The 16,499-nt window shown below is 48.5% G+C and overlaps 1 protein-coding gene across 1 annotated transcript in view; it reads right to left on the bottom strand.

Annotated features, from left to right (window-relative positions):
- ZSWIM5 (zinc finger SWIM-type containing 5) overlaps positions 1-16,416 on the bottom strand; it is a 97,049-nt gene extending 80,633 nt beyond the window's left edge. Inside the window, exon 1 of the mRNA XM_036387965.2 lies at positions 15,723-16,416. Coding sequence (XP_036243858.1) covers positions 15,723-16,401 — 679 coding nt within the window. The 5' untranslated portion in view covers positions 16,402-16,416. The remainder of the gene's footprint in view (positions 1-15,722) is intronic.
- Between the last annotated feature and the right edge of the window lie 83 nt (positions 16,417-16,499).

The raw sequence follows: 16,499 nt of genomic DNA on the forward strand, positions 1-16,499 counted from the left end.
GGGTGGAGGAGGTGAGAGAAGCTGGTGCTCCACCCGTGGAGGGGTGACCCAGAGCAGACCTGGGTCTGGCCCTACAGATCACCCCCAGGTCCCCAGGGAAGCCATCCAGGGGCTCAGCTCTGCTCCTGCCCCTGGCTCACGGGGGTCCCGATGGGGACCTGCCAACAGAACAGATCCATCGCATCCAGCTCTGGCCAACTGAAAAGCAAAAAACTGAAAGGTGAGGAAAAGCAGCTAGTCAAGATCCAGCCTCTCTATTTCTTTTTAAAAACAAGTCAAGTTCAAAGTCAGATCATGTCCACGTTTCACTGCCTATTTTAAAAATTACATGTAATTCACAGGCTGGGGGCTTGTAGTAATTTATTTCTTCACCTGCAGGTCCTGGACTCAAACTAGAGAGAAGTCTGATTTTAGCAGAACAATGAAACCGAGCTGATGGAGGTGAAGTCAAACAAAGGAGACACAGGGGAAAAAAAGAAAAATATTTCCCTGCATTGTTATTAGATGTCACCTCTAAGAGTTGCAAATTAAACACATTCAAGGCAGCACCATCTACTGCAGTTAATGTCCTTTGAAGAACCTGCCTTGGATCAGCAAATCAGCAGGATGCTACAAAGAGCCCAGACCTGGCAGGGAGGGCAGCACGAGCACATTCCCACATTTCATTGTAAATTCCTCAGGTGTCTTGACTTTTAAGAAATATTTCAATCTTTCCTCTCTTGTTCACACTGATCTTAGTCTCTAAAAAACAATTCTGTGATTTCCATACTGCTTCCTAGACAGTAGTGATCACACTGAAGGGGGCACCCCTATAAAACCACCAGAAAAGGGCAGAAAAGCTGACCAATCAATATTTGCACTCCCTAGCCCCTTGATTTTTAGGAAGACACTCTGAAACCGCAGCATATATGTTTCCATGCCTTGAAGCATCCTTCTTTCCGGGGGAGGTACCAGGAGAGCCAGCAGCAAGCCTGCAGCGCACAGCCTGCCCACAGCACTGTCCTCCCCTGCCTCAGCAGAAGGCAAATCACATCCCCCACCCTCCCAAAGCCCTTATGTGGGTCATGGCAGTGGCAGCCCCTCACCACAACCCCCATTTCTCCCTCAGCTCCTGCAGTGGCTCATTAGGGTGGAGGAAGGCTCCAGTGCATCATCTCTGCGGGCTTGTGGAGGGCTGATCCGAGACGGGTAATTCCCACTGCCTAATGACCTGAGACCGGCGAGGCAGAGGGAAATGGGAAAGGGAATCTTCTCATTTGTTACCCATCCCCACATCCCGATAAAAAGAATGATTACACTTTTAAGTTTGAACAATTCCCTGCAGTTGTAGCCATGTCATATCTAGATTGTCTAATTTACATGCATATTCATAATCCCTGTGTATTTAATTAAATTCTTCAATCCCTGGAGTGTCTTTCCTAAACAATAGTAATTTATCTTGCACAGATAAGGGTGCCCTCGATTTATTCCACTCTGTAGCTAACAGCATTTCCTTCTGATCAAGGCTAGGAAGCAAACTTAAACAGAAGGAATCTTTAAATATATTTAAATTGCAAGATTAGGCTGCTTCTCTTTCTTTCTCTCTCACCCCAAGTTACCCTTTTAAAGAAAAAACACTTTCTCCTGAACTCCAAGGAAAACCTTTCACCCAACCTCCTGAGAGCACTGCATGTTCCAAATACAGTAATGCTGCCGAAAACCCATGAGGCAAAGAGATCCCACAGGTCTACCCAGCAGCAGCTCTTCGTCCAAAGCGGTCCATGGGACATCCTCCAGATGCATCTTCCATAGCAGGATACGAATTCACTGCAACCCACAGCAAACAAGCTACGTGTTAAAAAGTTGCAAGCAGGAGGCTGAAGAGCTCTGCTTCTTTCCAGCAAATATCCCTACACTAGGGGTCATTCCTCAATGGATAACCTTGGGCATCTCAGAGAGGGCCAGACACACAGAGCAGACACCCCAAGATGAGGCAGCCCTTCAGAGAGCTGCAGCTGCCTCCAGACTGCTAACTCTGTTGAAATATTAGCACTGGGAATTTAACTTGTCCTACAATTAGAGTAGTGCTAAAATATTTAGCAAAGTCAAACCATCTAGAAGATTGTAATAAGAAAGGAAAAAAATAGAGACTGGTGCTACTGCACGTTTTTTTACTACATATTCCTCACACCCTGTTAGAATCCACAGCTCTTTGCTTTGTCTCCCAAACCTCAGCCTTCAGATCCAGGATGGCATCAAAGTGGAGTGAAGAAGTGCTGGTCCCTCCAAAAGCCTCTTTAGCCCCACCAGTGCTGCATCACTGCTGCCTCCCAGAGCAGTGCCAGCAGTCCCTGCCAGGGAGGGCCATCCTGACACCCACAGCAGGGATGCTACCTCCCAGGAGACTCAGGGATAATCCCAGTGCTTCAGGAGATGTGGGGCCAGGGCTGCTGTCACAAACCATCTCCTTGTGCATCCACACTGCAGCTGAGAGCCAGGGCAGCCCTTTGGCTGGAGAGACTGTTCACACCAGGGAAGAATCCCTCTGCTCCAGCCCTGCTTCTTGATCTCCTCCCCAAGCATCTGCTGCTGACCACTGCCAGACACAGGGGAACCCGGCCGTTCTGTTCCCAACCAAGCCCTCAAAGCCTTTAGAGATGCTGTTACTATTTATGAAAATAGGGTCAGGATCCTGCTGTCACAGCTCCTTCCTGAGCTGCAGCGTCACCCGTGCTGTTGAGGCAGCTCTAGGAAAGCCCTCAGGAATGTGACCACTGGGACTCAATGACAGACAGGCTCCGAGTCCCAGCCACTAACACAGCTCTGGAGTAGAATCAACCTCCCCCCACCCGTGTGTCTCTGTGCCCACCTCCCTGGGCAGCCCAATCTTCCAGTTCCACACACACTGCAGCCACCAGGTCATCCTCTGGGCCACCCCCAGAGCCACCACACCACAGCCCCCCACAGCCACGTCTGGCTGACACCACTGCTCCCACCTTTCCAGTGAGGCGCTCCTCCCCTCACTGAAGAACAGAAGAAGCAATGGATGAGGAGGGCAGTTGTCTCCTTCAGCACTGGAACTGGACCTGGCATGTCCTGAAGAGGAAGGGGCTCACGCAGCCAAGCTGCCCTGCCAGCACCTGGCTCCCAGCAGAGCCCACGGGACAGCGAGGTGCGTTCCCCACCCCCAGCGCAGAGCCTGCCCACAAGACATCCTGCCATTGCCAAATCCTCTTCCCCAGGAATTCATAACTGGATTCAGACATTCCCAGCCTGTTACTTATTTCAATACTTTCAGCTCTCTGGAGTAAAGGGACATCCTGTCTTAAACCTGCTGAGCCTCACGCCAAAACGACATCTGCTTGGAAGGCAGCCCCTGTGGCTGACCCAGCCCTGGAGGGTTGCCTTCCCATCTCAGCAAGATCCCAAACATACCCTTGCACCCACAAAGCACAGCCAGCTCACAGCAGAGCCAGGAGCACAAAAAGTTGCTTAGGCAAACCACAGCTCCCATTCCCACTTCAGAAGCGTTGCAAGATTTTTAGTCCTTGGAAACATTTTCTTCCTACTCAGGGCATTTTTAGGTTAATGGTTCATCAAACCTCAGTCCAGGAAACCTTGGTGTGGCCTACCTCTGTGTGGGTGTGGGAAAGGGTGGGGGAAAAAACCCTCCTGGGCATCAGCCCTTCCCACAGTGTTTACACCACAGGCTCTGGGCTGAGCTGGGAGCCACCAGAAATGAGGCAAAAACCAAGCAGGCAAGGGAAAAACATCAGCAGTGCCTCCTTCAGATACAGGGAATGTTCATCAATCCCCTTTAAGTCATCCTTCCACATCCCTCTTTTCTTTAGGGAATGTTGAGAAACTGAGTCATGACTAGAAACAACTACCCATTCATCTTTATCCTGTCTAGTTTTACTAAATTTTTATGATTTTTCAGAGCCTAAGTCACAGAAAATTTTTATTATAACACGGACAGAAAGATAACAGAGGAAAATTTCACTCTGCACCCTTTCCCAGCAAGTACAGCAGCAGCTGTAAAACACCTCCAGTTCCCTCTGCCTCTGAGATACCCCACAGGGAAGGGAGCCCACTGTGAGCCACTGGCAAATAACTTCCAGCTTAAGCAAAGCACAGCACATGGGAACCTTTCAAACCATGGCACTGCAATGAATTTTAGAGACAATGGCTACTTGAGCTGTGTGAGGACTGTGACTCAAAGTGGACAGTGATGCAGATGAAGATACTCGCTCTTTCCATATGCCCTCAACAATATGGTCAGGATGAAATCAGCAGCCTCATAAACCACTGAAGATACTCCTCAATCTCAAAAAAGCTGGCTGCTATCGAGCACTCCTGAGGAGGGTTAGCCAAAGAACCTGAATGTTATGTAGTGGGATGGGTCCCTTGAAGCTAAAGCAGACTGAGTCAAACTCGAGAGAAGTAGGAGATGAAGAGAGCTCCACAAAGGGGAGGCAATGTACCCTTCCATGTCATCCAGGGGTTCAGGGAAAGAACAGGACTAAGCTCCACTCTGCCCCATTTCAGAGGGCATAGCTTAACAGTACTCTAAAAACCCCACTGCTCGTTCTTGGTCATCCCACAAGCACTTGCTGTGCGCCTGTTGTGGGTGAGTAATATTTTCCACAGAGGTGGCAAGTGAGCAGAAGCAGCACACTAGAAGCCACCCAAGTTCACCATCATGCTTTGTCACACACTGGTTTGCAGTTTTTCTCCACCAAAACTTGCCTTTTGAGGTCTGACCTTATCATGAGCCAAAGGGACAGAAGAGCACACTTCATTGTCCCACTCATCATCTTTCCTAGAAGGTATCTGCTTAAAACAGGCACTTCTTCCCTCACCCCTTCTCCAGTCTCCAGAAGTCATCTCCTAATGCAACATGAAGGCAATCAAGGTGAAGCAACAGGGCAGAAGCCTCAAAAGGAGGTGACTGGGGACAACACAGGGACTGGAGCCTTCTGAGTGTCGCTAAAAGCATCTGTCAGTGATGCCAGCTAACCTCAAATACAACCTAGTGAGACCCTCAGCTTCTCAGTCCAAGTCTTTAGAGAGCTCAGCTGACCTCAACAACTTCCCAACACACCATGACAACATTTCCAAGTGGAATTTACAGCCTGATTTTTCTACTTTCAGGCCAGATGCTCCTTGTTTTAGCAAGTACCTCAAATATGGCAAGCCCACATCTTACAGATGAAATAAGGCAGGCTTAAAAGAGGGAAGGCTCAATACAGAAGTGATACTTCCCAACAGGAAAAAAAAAAGAAGTAACTTTTGCCTCAAACGTACCAGACACAAGGGACAAATTAAAAAAGAAAACCATAAAATGCTTGCCCAGCTCCTTTTTTTAATCCTTACATTTTAATCCTTACATCTGCTGCTTTAGAGTAAAGTTCCATCTACTGTGTATAATTAGATATATGTTCCATGATTCTATTCTATACAGATTTGAGACTTATCCATACATTTTTTAACCCCAAAGAAGTTTTAATTGGACCAAAAGCTGCCGTTAGAGCACTGCCTCGCTCAAAGTTCTAAGAGGTACTGGATGAAAGTTTCAGCCCATGGTCTAAAGACTTGTGGGTAAGAGGAACACACCAGCTTATTGCTGCTCACCTTAAGCTCCTGGAACATTTAAAGGCTACACAGCATCCCCTGACTATTCTCCAGATCCCACATTCAGGATCACACTGAACTCAGGGCAAAGGTTCCCCTGAACAGCCCTGTGCTCATCCTGGCCCAACTGCAAAACACAAACCAGCCTTTTTGTTGTTTGCTAGGAAAAGATGAAGCTTGGTTGGGTTTTCTTCATCAGTTAAAGGGTTGTTTCCTTGGAGCTGGAAACCAGACAGATAGAAGGTCACCAATTCCAGTGTCAAAAATCCAGCAGGCCAAAGAGATACTGGTACTGACCTTAAGAAACTCCAAGAGCAGCAGGTCCAGGAGATGAACATGACCAAGATACCCAAGAGCAAGACAACGCCATGAGTGGGAGAAAGGGGTAGAGAGACCAGGCAATGGGGATGCTCTCAATTCGTGATCATTGCCCCATGCTAATTGCTTTGGCATAAAGGACATCTCAATCTCATGCCCCCCACTTTGTAATTAAGCACATAAAATGTGCACAAGGATGGAAGGAAACCGTCTCCATTTACAAGGGAAGGACTAACCACCCCATGCTTTACTGGGGCAGGGAAAACAGCATTGCTACTGCAAAACACCCAAATGTACATCCCATTCCACTTATGACCAATGCTGTGGGCACTCCTAGGAGAAGCTGATCTGCCAGCATCTCCACTAAACATGAGGAAAATCAAGGAGATAAGCAATGCTAGACATCCACCAGCCGAGCTAAGAGGATGAAGCATTTCTCTGGAAACAATCGGGTTCTCTAATAACAGGGCTGCAGCAGCAGCGTGAAAGGGAGGGAGGAGGAGCAGGCGGGGAGAAAGGGACTAGCTGGATATTTATCCCATCCTCATCTTTGTGTTATCAGTACCCCGGTATCAGCATTGTTCAAAATGGCTGCTTAGATGGTTGCCAGCAGCAACAACAGAATCGGTCCATCTGCTGGCATTCTCCTTAATCTATCTCAAACACTCGTCTTCTTTTTAAATGCACACAGGGGAAAGAAGGAGAAAAAAAAGTCTGCCTTGTACAAAGAAACAGAATCCTCCTATAACAGAGCCTTTTAACTAGATTTTATGCCACCCCTGTTTCCAGGACACACAGACAAAAGTTAATTTTCCGATAAAAGAACCAGTGTAAGGTGCTTTTTTGTTATGAGATCAGAAAGCAAATGGAATTTGAATTGTCTGCAGTGGCATGTATCTGACAAAGATTAATTTAAACAGATATTGTCTCTGAAACCAAAGTCCATTGAGCGGCTTCACAGCCTATCAACCATGCGAAAGCATCTCCTTAGCAGCACTGCTGACTCCACCACTTTCTTTAAAAATGGCTTAACCTATTTCTTGTAAGATAAAAGGTCATATATAGTTCTATTTTACAAACCCATAATAGCCAAAGCCACACCAAGCGAGGACAATCGGGAGAAAATAATAACGGGGGGGGGGATTTCCTCCCCCTTCACAGACAGATGCTTGACACTTGCTGGGCATTTTTCAAAGCACGCCGATAGTGAGCGGCTGCAGCAGCGCTGAAATGTTTCGACACCCTCAGAAAAGAATAAAAACCACAGGGCCTCTGCAGGTCACTGGTGCAGGATGCAGGAGCTCACCCCAGGGTGGAGATGCTGCAGCAGGACAGCCCACCACCCTCGCTGGGATATAAAGCCACAAGGCTGCGAGGACAAGAACAGGAGCTCCAGCTCCCTTGGTCACTGGGCCAAGCAGGCAGAGGCAGGCAGGAGGAAAGACCTGCTACTCCCTGGGTGCTCACTCACCCCCCCAGCTCCTCTCTGAACACTGGGGTATTCTTTCTCCTTTTAATCACAAGAAACAGATCTGTGCATGCCATCAGCGGGCTGTGCGGATGGGGACAGCTGCTCAGACTTCAATGGGACACACACACACACACACACAGAGGGGGAAAAAGCTGCAGAAATCCAAATCCTGCAATTTCTTCCCTTTTTATTTCCAGTTTATACGGAGCACCACAGGGAAAACGCTACCAGACAGTTTCAGAGCATTTGATATAGCAACGATCCAGCTTTGGGAAAAGAACGAAGGAGAAGCAAAATAAAAGATGACAGCCAAAAGCACTTTTAATATAGTTTCAGTACTTTCAAGAGAAAGCTTCTGTACACAGAGCAGCCAATGAACTGTTACCAAAATAAACACAACTGGCTTTAAAAAAATTTTTAAAATGTCTTTCTGATGATAAAGAAAATCAAAAGAGATGAGAATTAGTGAGTGAGACAGAAATGCATTCTTTTCATCTCCAGACACGCTTCTTTTAATTTGGCACCCAAAGCCATTGTAGTTCATTAATGGAAATTTTATTTATCTCAGGAACTATTTGTTGCTTTACCACTCCTTTGACAGAGTACTCATTTTCATCAAGGCAACCACACAAGGCACAGCACGAAATACCTCCTGCCACCCCAGCCTTTAAACACCACACAGCACCAGTAACAAGGAACGCCTGTGACTGGTGTCCCAAAGCAGTCACCAACATGCTGGTATCAGTCAAAGGACAGAGGCCAGGGCTACTGGTCAGCACCCAGACCAGGGGCACAGCCTGCCCTGACCTTGCCAAGGTCCCAGACACCAAGCCTCCGGCGTTCCCACGGGGAATCCCCCCGCTCCAGCAGCTGCGGGGACACTGGCACCGTCTCCAGGTGCAAGGACAGCAGCCAGGCAGATACCACGCTGCATCCTGCTGAGCAAAGCTCAATAATGATTAGCGGCCCCGGTCAAACGAGCTGGGTGGTGAAGGTGCAGGCAGCTCATTACGGGCATCAGCAACAAGCAGGGCATGGCAAGGGGGACACAGACCCCCCTGCCCCATTTTAACCCGGGGCGACAGCAGCAGGACATTTGCAGACAACAAGCTGGACCAATATATCCGCATGCAGCCCTTCCAAGCTGGCATCCCAGCAGATCTGCTTCCTAAGCACATTCATGCCTTTGTTTTTAATGAGAAAAAAAAAAAAAAGAGAAGAAAAATCCCTGGCAACACGCACCTACAATGCGACAAGTAAAAGCCCAGGGTTTTATTAATTTGTGCATTACTTTAAATGCACCATTTTACAAGGGCTAACCCCAATCCTGCACAAAATCCTAAGCCGTAAGCTTGAAACAAAAAAGCAAATGCTCTTAAAAAGCAGCACTAGAAAATCCATTTTGAGAGAAATGTGGTGGTTGTTGCACAGGTGAATCCTCAGCATTTAATAAAACACACCCACCATACCAACTAAGTGGAATCTATTCATATTTAAACACAGGATTAAAAGAACAGAAAAAAGCCTTTGAAAAATTGCATTTTATTTCTGGGACATTTTATTTTAAAACCATAAAGAAGCTTTCCTACCCACATCCCCCAAGAAGGTTTTGAAGGACCTGTCTCTCTGTGAGATGTTATCAGGACCTTTCCTAACTCCTGGAGCAAAAGCACAAAAGAACTTGGGGGTCAAGCCCATATATCAAACCCTTGTGAATACAGGTGAAAAATGAAATGGGCTCAGCACTTCTCTCCTGAGTGTGGAGGACAACATCTCCAGGGCCTGGGCAGCTCTGGGTGCAGACAGGGAGAGCTCCCCACTGCCATCCTACATCCTGGCTCCAGATGCTAGATTTGTCCTATTGCACTTATTAGCATAGCGAAGGTTTGGTGTCTTTCAGTTTTTGTTTTCATTGGAAAACAGATCAATTTCTATTGATGCTGATGCCAGAGAAAGCGAAAGCTCAGCAGAGGAAGGAACCAGTTACCCAGAGAAGTCACTTTCCTCCCCTCCTCTCATCCCCAGAAGACCAGGACTATGACAATGCCATGACACAACCTGTTCAAGACAGCATCAAAGATACAGTAGGACATACTACAAGTTCATTTTTAACACCTTCAAGATATTCTACATCTCCACCTACCTGCAAAATAAAGTCACTGGCACCAGCCACAGCTGGAGAGATTGACAGAGAAGCAGGTTCAACCATCACCTGACTCCTGCTGAGCAAAGCCAGGAGGCCATCCCAGTACCCACCTGTCCAGGTGTCTTCCACTGCCCCACCAGCAGAAACAAGCTCTGAAAAGCAAAGGATCCTTCCTCACCACCTCACCCAGGATGCTACACACAAGTTTGACTCCTCAGAGAATGGCAGAAGAACAAAGTCAAAGCCTCACACCCCTGGGAGAAACAGCACAACGCCCCAGAAGAAACTTCACTGACTTCACGCACAATGTAGCACCATGCAGCAACAAGCCTTGGCCTCACACTGAGAATCCCCAAGCCTGGCCACCTTGAGAGAGTGAAGAGACGCTTCTGCTCTCCTAAAAAACCATGCCCAGCTCCTCACCCACATGAGCTACTCCCAGCCTCAAAAGCAGTAGGAGAAAACCAACGTCACTACTAAGCACAAAGCTGTCCGTGTCACCTAAATGAAAACCCCCTGAAAAACAACTGCAAGCACAAGCTGGCCATGCTGTTCGTCTGAGCTAACCCCAGAGGGGAGCAGGTCTCTCACTGGGAAAGGAGAGCAGGACATAACCCCAGAACCACCAAGGACTCCATCTCCCCCAGGAACCAGGTCCTCCTCCAGGGCAAGGTTCCAGTATATGCCAAGGAAATACATAAGCCCTCAAACTCTTCCATCCTAATACTACCAAGATTATTTTTTAAAAACTTTTTTCTTTTCAAAGAAAATTAAAAGCTGACACAACACAAGACAATTCACAGCTCAATGTGACTTTACAGAGCTATCAGACAGACAAGCTCATTTAAGTTTTCCAAAAGTCCTATCTGAGGTTTGAGGGACTAATCATAAAACATCTAACATCAAAGCGAGCGTCAAATAACAGCAAAGCACATTCCCTCACACAAAGCTTCAAAAACAAAGCAAGCAGGCACATGTGGTTTATGTTATTGCAGTTTTAGCACTGTTAAATATTTCCTAAAATATTCTCCCTAGATGTGAGCAAAATGAAAATCTGCTGTGAATGACACGCAACTTGGAAGCTCAAGACTAAGCTTTATAAAGCACAGGTGAGCTGAGAACAAACTCCTACTGCCAGCTCAGAAGTCAGAAACTAGGACTCATACTCTGAAAAATGTTTGAAACCTATTTATTCTTAAAGCCAACACTAAATATTTTATTTCTTGTGCTTTATTTTTCTGGCCTCTAAGTTAGTATCATTTAATTAACCACCTAGTTCAAAAGACATCCCAGCCTCAGAGGATCTGTTTATACTCTTTGAAAAAGACTCAAAAGCCAATAAATAAATCTGCTTAAAATAAAAGGTTAAAATTCCAGCTGTCATCCCAGCTCTCCCTGCACTACCAGCAAGAAACTCTGGTGGTTTTCATCATCTTCTTTTTCAGTTTCTATAATACAGTCCAGAACAGGCTCAAGAAACATCTCACCTATGAGGGAGCAGCAATAAACAGATCGTAAGTTCTAACGCCTAATAATACTTTGTTTTAATTATATATGTTAAGAAAAAGATAATTAGAAACCTAAAGAGCTTAATGTATATTTAAAATGTACAAGAGTTTCCATCATGATAGGGCTAATGAACCTCTGCCAGCGCCTTTTATGTGGTTTAAAGTATTTTAATACATAGGGTAGGATCGAGTAATCTACCCATAAAGAAAAACAAAGTAAAAATTAATTAGCAAATTGGATACATGTTGTACAACAAGCATCCCACACAAAAACTAAAAGGATACAGAAAAATTAAACTCCCTCAGCAGCACTCAGACACAGGACACCAGGATTTAACCTGAAAAAACCTTTCACAACCCATGGCGTTCCTTCCAAACCTGCTCCTGCCGGATACAGCTTTAAACCCAGACCCAGGAGGAGACCAATCTTTACACAAAACAAAAGCAACCACAATTCGCCCTAGAGAGCCCCATCAAAGTGTTTTCCCCAAAATAAACAGCTCTATAAAGCAACACACCACTGGATATAAATTTATACTCTGCTCCATACCACGTCACAGGGGCAGGAAACCAAACGCTTGCCTAAAAGTGAGCATTTCTAGGGGAAAAGAAAAAAAGAAGCTTAAAACCTAAAAATAGTTTGGAAAAAAAAAGCTAGAAGTGGTTTCAACCACATTGGAAATCATCAGTATTTTTACCTCTGAAGCTACATTTCAACAGGCATCATTACAAACACAGACAAACACAAGCTGAAAACTGAAGTGTAATAAAAAGCTTCCAAATCTGAACTCCTCCAATTAAAATGCATTTACAGATATCACTTACAGGTATCAGGTCTTGCTTAACCTCTGCCCAGTCAGAAGGCTGTTGAAGCAAGGTTAAAAAAACCCCAGCACCTACATGACCAGCATAGATACCAGACAAGGAAACATGGGAAGGTACTCATGACTGACCTGCAAAGCATCAGATAAAATATCCAGAATTAATTGCAGGTTTGAAAGAAACAGGCTCCCTCCAAGTGTTTACAAAGCCAGAGCATTTTAAAGCCCTGCTTCATTGTTATTCTAACAGCAAAAGTAAATTCTGCCTATGTACTTATGGCTGGACCGCATACCTTCCCATCGGGGCACAAAGGCTTATCTGTGGGTAAGGAGCACATACCGTGTAGGTTCCTAAGCGGCTGGTTACAATCCAAAGAACAACACAAAGCTCGATGCTTCCTCTCCTAAGTCATTGTAAAACCAATGAGAAAGCAGAATTCCCCCCTAAAACTACCCGGGACACTTGCCCACCCACCAGCATCCGAGACCACTCGAGGGCAAACCATATTATACCATACTGGGGAGCACAGGAGAGAAACGTGAATTTGTTCTGCCAGATCACAGCTTACTGTCAAAATCCACCAAAGGTCTTTTCTCTCTCCAAAAACCCAAGAGATAATAGTGTAAAAACTTTTGTTCATAAATATTTATGCAAGTGAACTTGTTAAAAATTAACCGCTGTCGTTAAAGGTTTTGTATCCTTTAGGATTCCCAGCATGCAGTGCAGTTGCATGCTTTATATTAAGCCTGGCATTTCTGCATTCCTTTCCTGCATGCTTTTGTCATTTGTCTAAAAATTAAAAGAAAAAAAACCCACACACCACACACACACAAAGACGGGATCTGTACACATAATAATAAAGCAGTTTTTAAGAAGACAAAGATGCCTGTGTTCAACATCCAAGATCTTTCTTTGAGCAGGGGAAAAAAAAAAATCAATTTAATGACTCCAGTGAGATCAGGGTTTAAGCCTCGTTTAAGTTTTACTAAGCATGAAGGAATTATTGGTTGATAATGTGGCATATATATTTTTTTCAGACCTGCCAGCTTTATAAGCACGAAGGAGCCAGAGCCTGAAGCACTTTGTGCCCATAAGCACAACCCTCACCCCTCCACACTATCCTCCATTACCAGAAGGTCATTCCTCCTGGATTTTGTCTGTCAATTTTTCAAAAGGATTTTTCCAACCACACAGAGAAGGAATTTCACATCTGTACTGTCCCTATTTTTTTCACAGGTCTGAGTCAGAAACACAACTGTATAAACATCTGATCTTTATTAACAGAAAATCTCAACTGTGCAAACCTCAGGTCATGGCACCGGGAGCCAGTGGTGTCCGTTAAAGGGATCCTTAGAGGGGAACAGTAGTTTTGATTTACTGCTGGAGAGCATCAAGGAAGCCAGGGTTGGAGTTTTTATTTTTTTCCCAAGACATAATGGTTCCCAAGTTCCTATCTTAATTGCAAACACACACAGCCACAAAGTGTTTGTGTCTCTGGTGGCTGGAGCTCTTCCACCTCACCTTACAGAGGCATCCACAGGATGGATGTGGAAAGTTGGCGGAGGACATCTCAGCCTTGCCTCCCGTCTATAAACACACAGCCCTTCACAGCCTTTTGTTTGATGTAAATTTTCCTCCTCCAGCTCAGGGCTGCAAGGCTGTGACGTGGCTGCTCCTGGGACAAAAACAGAGGTGTCTGACCCCACATCACCCACCCACTGCCATGTGAAGAAGAGCCACACTACAGCCAAGACCCAAACCTTCCCCCCGCCAGCTCTAAAGGCAAATTCCCATGGCGAGCATCCCACACGCCCCTTTTGGGCTGTGGAAACAGGAGATAAATCACCCACCGACTTTGCGGCGAGCGCTTCCAGAACGTGCTACTTCATCTAAAAAGCTGACGGCTCCGAGGACAATGAGCACGAGCTCTGGTTTCAAAGCCGGGGAGATGGTTTAGACTTGTCAGGGGGGACATGAAACACCAGAGCCAGGACCATCCTCTCTGTTCTCTGGCTCACCCAGAGCAGCAGCAGGAAGCACAGGGAGACAGGGCAGATGAGATGCTGGATACCAGCACTGGACATCGCTTTGGGATGGGACTGCTCTGCTTCGTGTCCTGCATGCATCTGACCCCAGCGCTCACCCACATCCTTCACAGAATTGGATAAAGGCTCATCAAAGCTATGTTCCAAAGACAAATAAATTTAAAAACTGATTTTAAAAGAAAATTCCTTTGTACTGAACCAGTCCTGGGTTTAGACAACTGTCACCTCTGTCTCCCACTCCCACACCAGCTCACTGCATCCACACCTTGGTGGGCAGGTCATTAAAACATCACCCTCAGCAAGCTATTATCTTCCCTCCCCCCTAATTTTAAAGTTCCTGAAGAGCTACTCCTCTCCTTCTAAAAAAATAATTTGGTTTTGAGTTTCACAGTATTTTAAACAGAATAATTAATCATCTTAACGCAGCCCTTACAAAATATTAATTCACGCCAAAAAAAAGGCTGTAATCATATCCTCAGAGAAAAACCTTTTGTGCTTCAGGAATTTTCACTGCATGTCCTCAGAGGTGGGAGGAGAATTCTTCTGCTGCCTCCTATTCTCACATCTCAAATGGGAAATGTTTTGATAATGCTCTTCTGAATGCAAACTGTACCAAATGGGATTTTTATTATTTTTTTAAGCAGCTTTTTTTTCCCCAAAAGGAAGAACGGCTCTTTAAATAAACAGAGCGAACTACCCATTCCTTACAACAAAAACCACCCTCCCTTCACTCATTCACGCCATACCCTGGCACAAAATGAATTTACATTTCGCATTTGCAAAACAAATTCTCGCCTAATGTCATTTTAATGGGAACGCGCATTTCAATCCCTTCCAATAACAACGAGGAGCGGCTTATTCTATGTAAAACACCCCAATTTGTTTCTCTTTAAATATATGCGGATTTCAGATGAGGACAGGAGCTAGAAGGACAGGGGAAGAGGAACATTTCCTCTCCGGCAATCCCCCTCCGCCAGCGCACACAAAAGCCACCTGCCCATGGAGAGAAAACACGATGCCATTATTCCCATCGTCATTCCCACGGCCCCTTCGACACCGAACGAGCGTGAGAAGGCCGTGCGCATCCGTCCCCGACACGCGCATCACGCCAGGTCACCGGTGCTACCCGCGGGTCCACCCAACTCGTCACCCCCGCCGCTCCCTTCGCTCCCCCCGAGCCGGCCCCGCTGGACGTGCCCTGCAGGGGCTGCGAAGAGGAAAGCGGGGGCTGATGCCACCCCTAGAGATGTTCCAAGCAGGGAAAGCCCCTGATGGAGAGGACAAAGAAGAACGCTCGGAGCTGTTGGAGAGATGCATTATGTTTGTAAGCCCATCTCCCGGTGGAAAGGACAGGACCCCCGTGGGAGCGCGGGTGGGGGTGCTCAGGCGTGAGAGGGACAGCGGCTGAGGGGTCGGGGAGGGCAGCAGGGCTGCGTGCCCTCCATACAACCCCCCGACGGGCACTTCGCGGGGGGAAGGGGGGGCGAAGAGGGGTGGTCTTTATTTTCCCCCTCGGACTGGACGGACGGCGTCCAAGCTGCGGGCAGCTGCCAGTGACCCCCGGGCAGACGCACCCCAGGAGGCGGGGGGAGGTCACCCTCGCCCTCCCACCCCCTCAAACCCCAAGCCGGCATCTTCCCGAAGGAGCGCACGGCAGTCCCTGCCCCCGGGGCAGGATTTTCCTGTCAAACCACAACCGCGCCAGACAAAAGGCTTAAGTGCAGGAGGGGATGGGGAGGAGGGGACGAGGACGGGGACGGACACAGACGAGCCCCCGGGGGCCCCGTCCCGGCACTCACCGACTTGCAGCACGTTGTCCACCGCGCCGGTCTCCAGCAGGCGGATGCCGCGGCGGAAGGGCAGCCCCTCGCCCTGCGGCGCGGCGGGGGCGGCGGGCGGCGGGGGCCCGGCGGCGGGGCTCTCCTCGCCGGCCGGGGCGGGGGCGGCGGCGGCCGAGGGTCCCCCCGCGGCGGCGCTGGCGGGGGAGGCGGCGGCGGCGGCGCGGCCGGGCTGGAAGCTGGAGTACATGCAGATCTGCCGCTCGCTGCGGGGGAAGCTCCAGTAGACGATGCGGCGCTGGACGGGCTCGGGGATGCGCTGGAAGCGGCCCTCCACCCGCTCGAAGGCCCAGCTCCCCGCCACCCGCTTGGCCGCCGCGTCCAGCAGCGACTCGGGCTGCAGCAGGCTGCCGGTCCCGCCGCCCCCGCCGGCGCCCCCCTGCCCTGCCGCCGCCGCCGCCGGCCCCGCGGCCCCCGCCGGTCCCGCCGCCGCCGCGGGGCAGCAGCCGGGCAGCGCCGGAGGGGCCCCGCTGGCCCCCGCGCCCGGCCCCGCCGAGCCGGCCCCCGCGGCTCCGGGACGGGGGTGCACGGCCCCGGTGCCCCCCGCCGGGCAGGCCCGGGAGCACAAGCGCTTGGGGCCCGGGGCGCCGGCGGGCAGCGGCGGGCGGAGCAGCTCCTCTCCCTCTCCTCCCTCCGCCATGGCTGCGACCGACTGAGCCGGGCGAGGGGAGGAGAGACGCCGAGGAGGAGGAGGAGAGGGCGGGGACCTGGGGGGGTGGTCCCGCCGGCCGGGAGCCG

This window comes from Molothrus ater, chromosome 9, assembly GCF_012460135.2.
Source record: "Molothrus ater isolate BHLD 08-10-18 breed brown headed cowbird chromosome 9, BPBGC_Mater_1.1, whole genome shotgun sequence".
NCBI lineage: Eukaryota > Metazoa > Chordata > Aves > Passeriformes > Icteridae > Molothrus > Molothrus ater.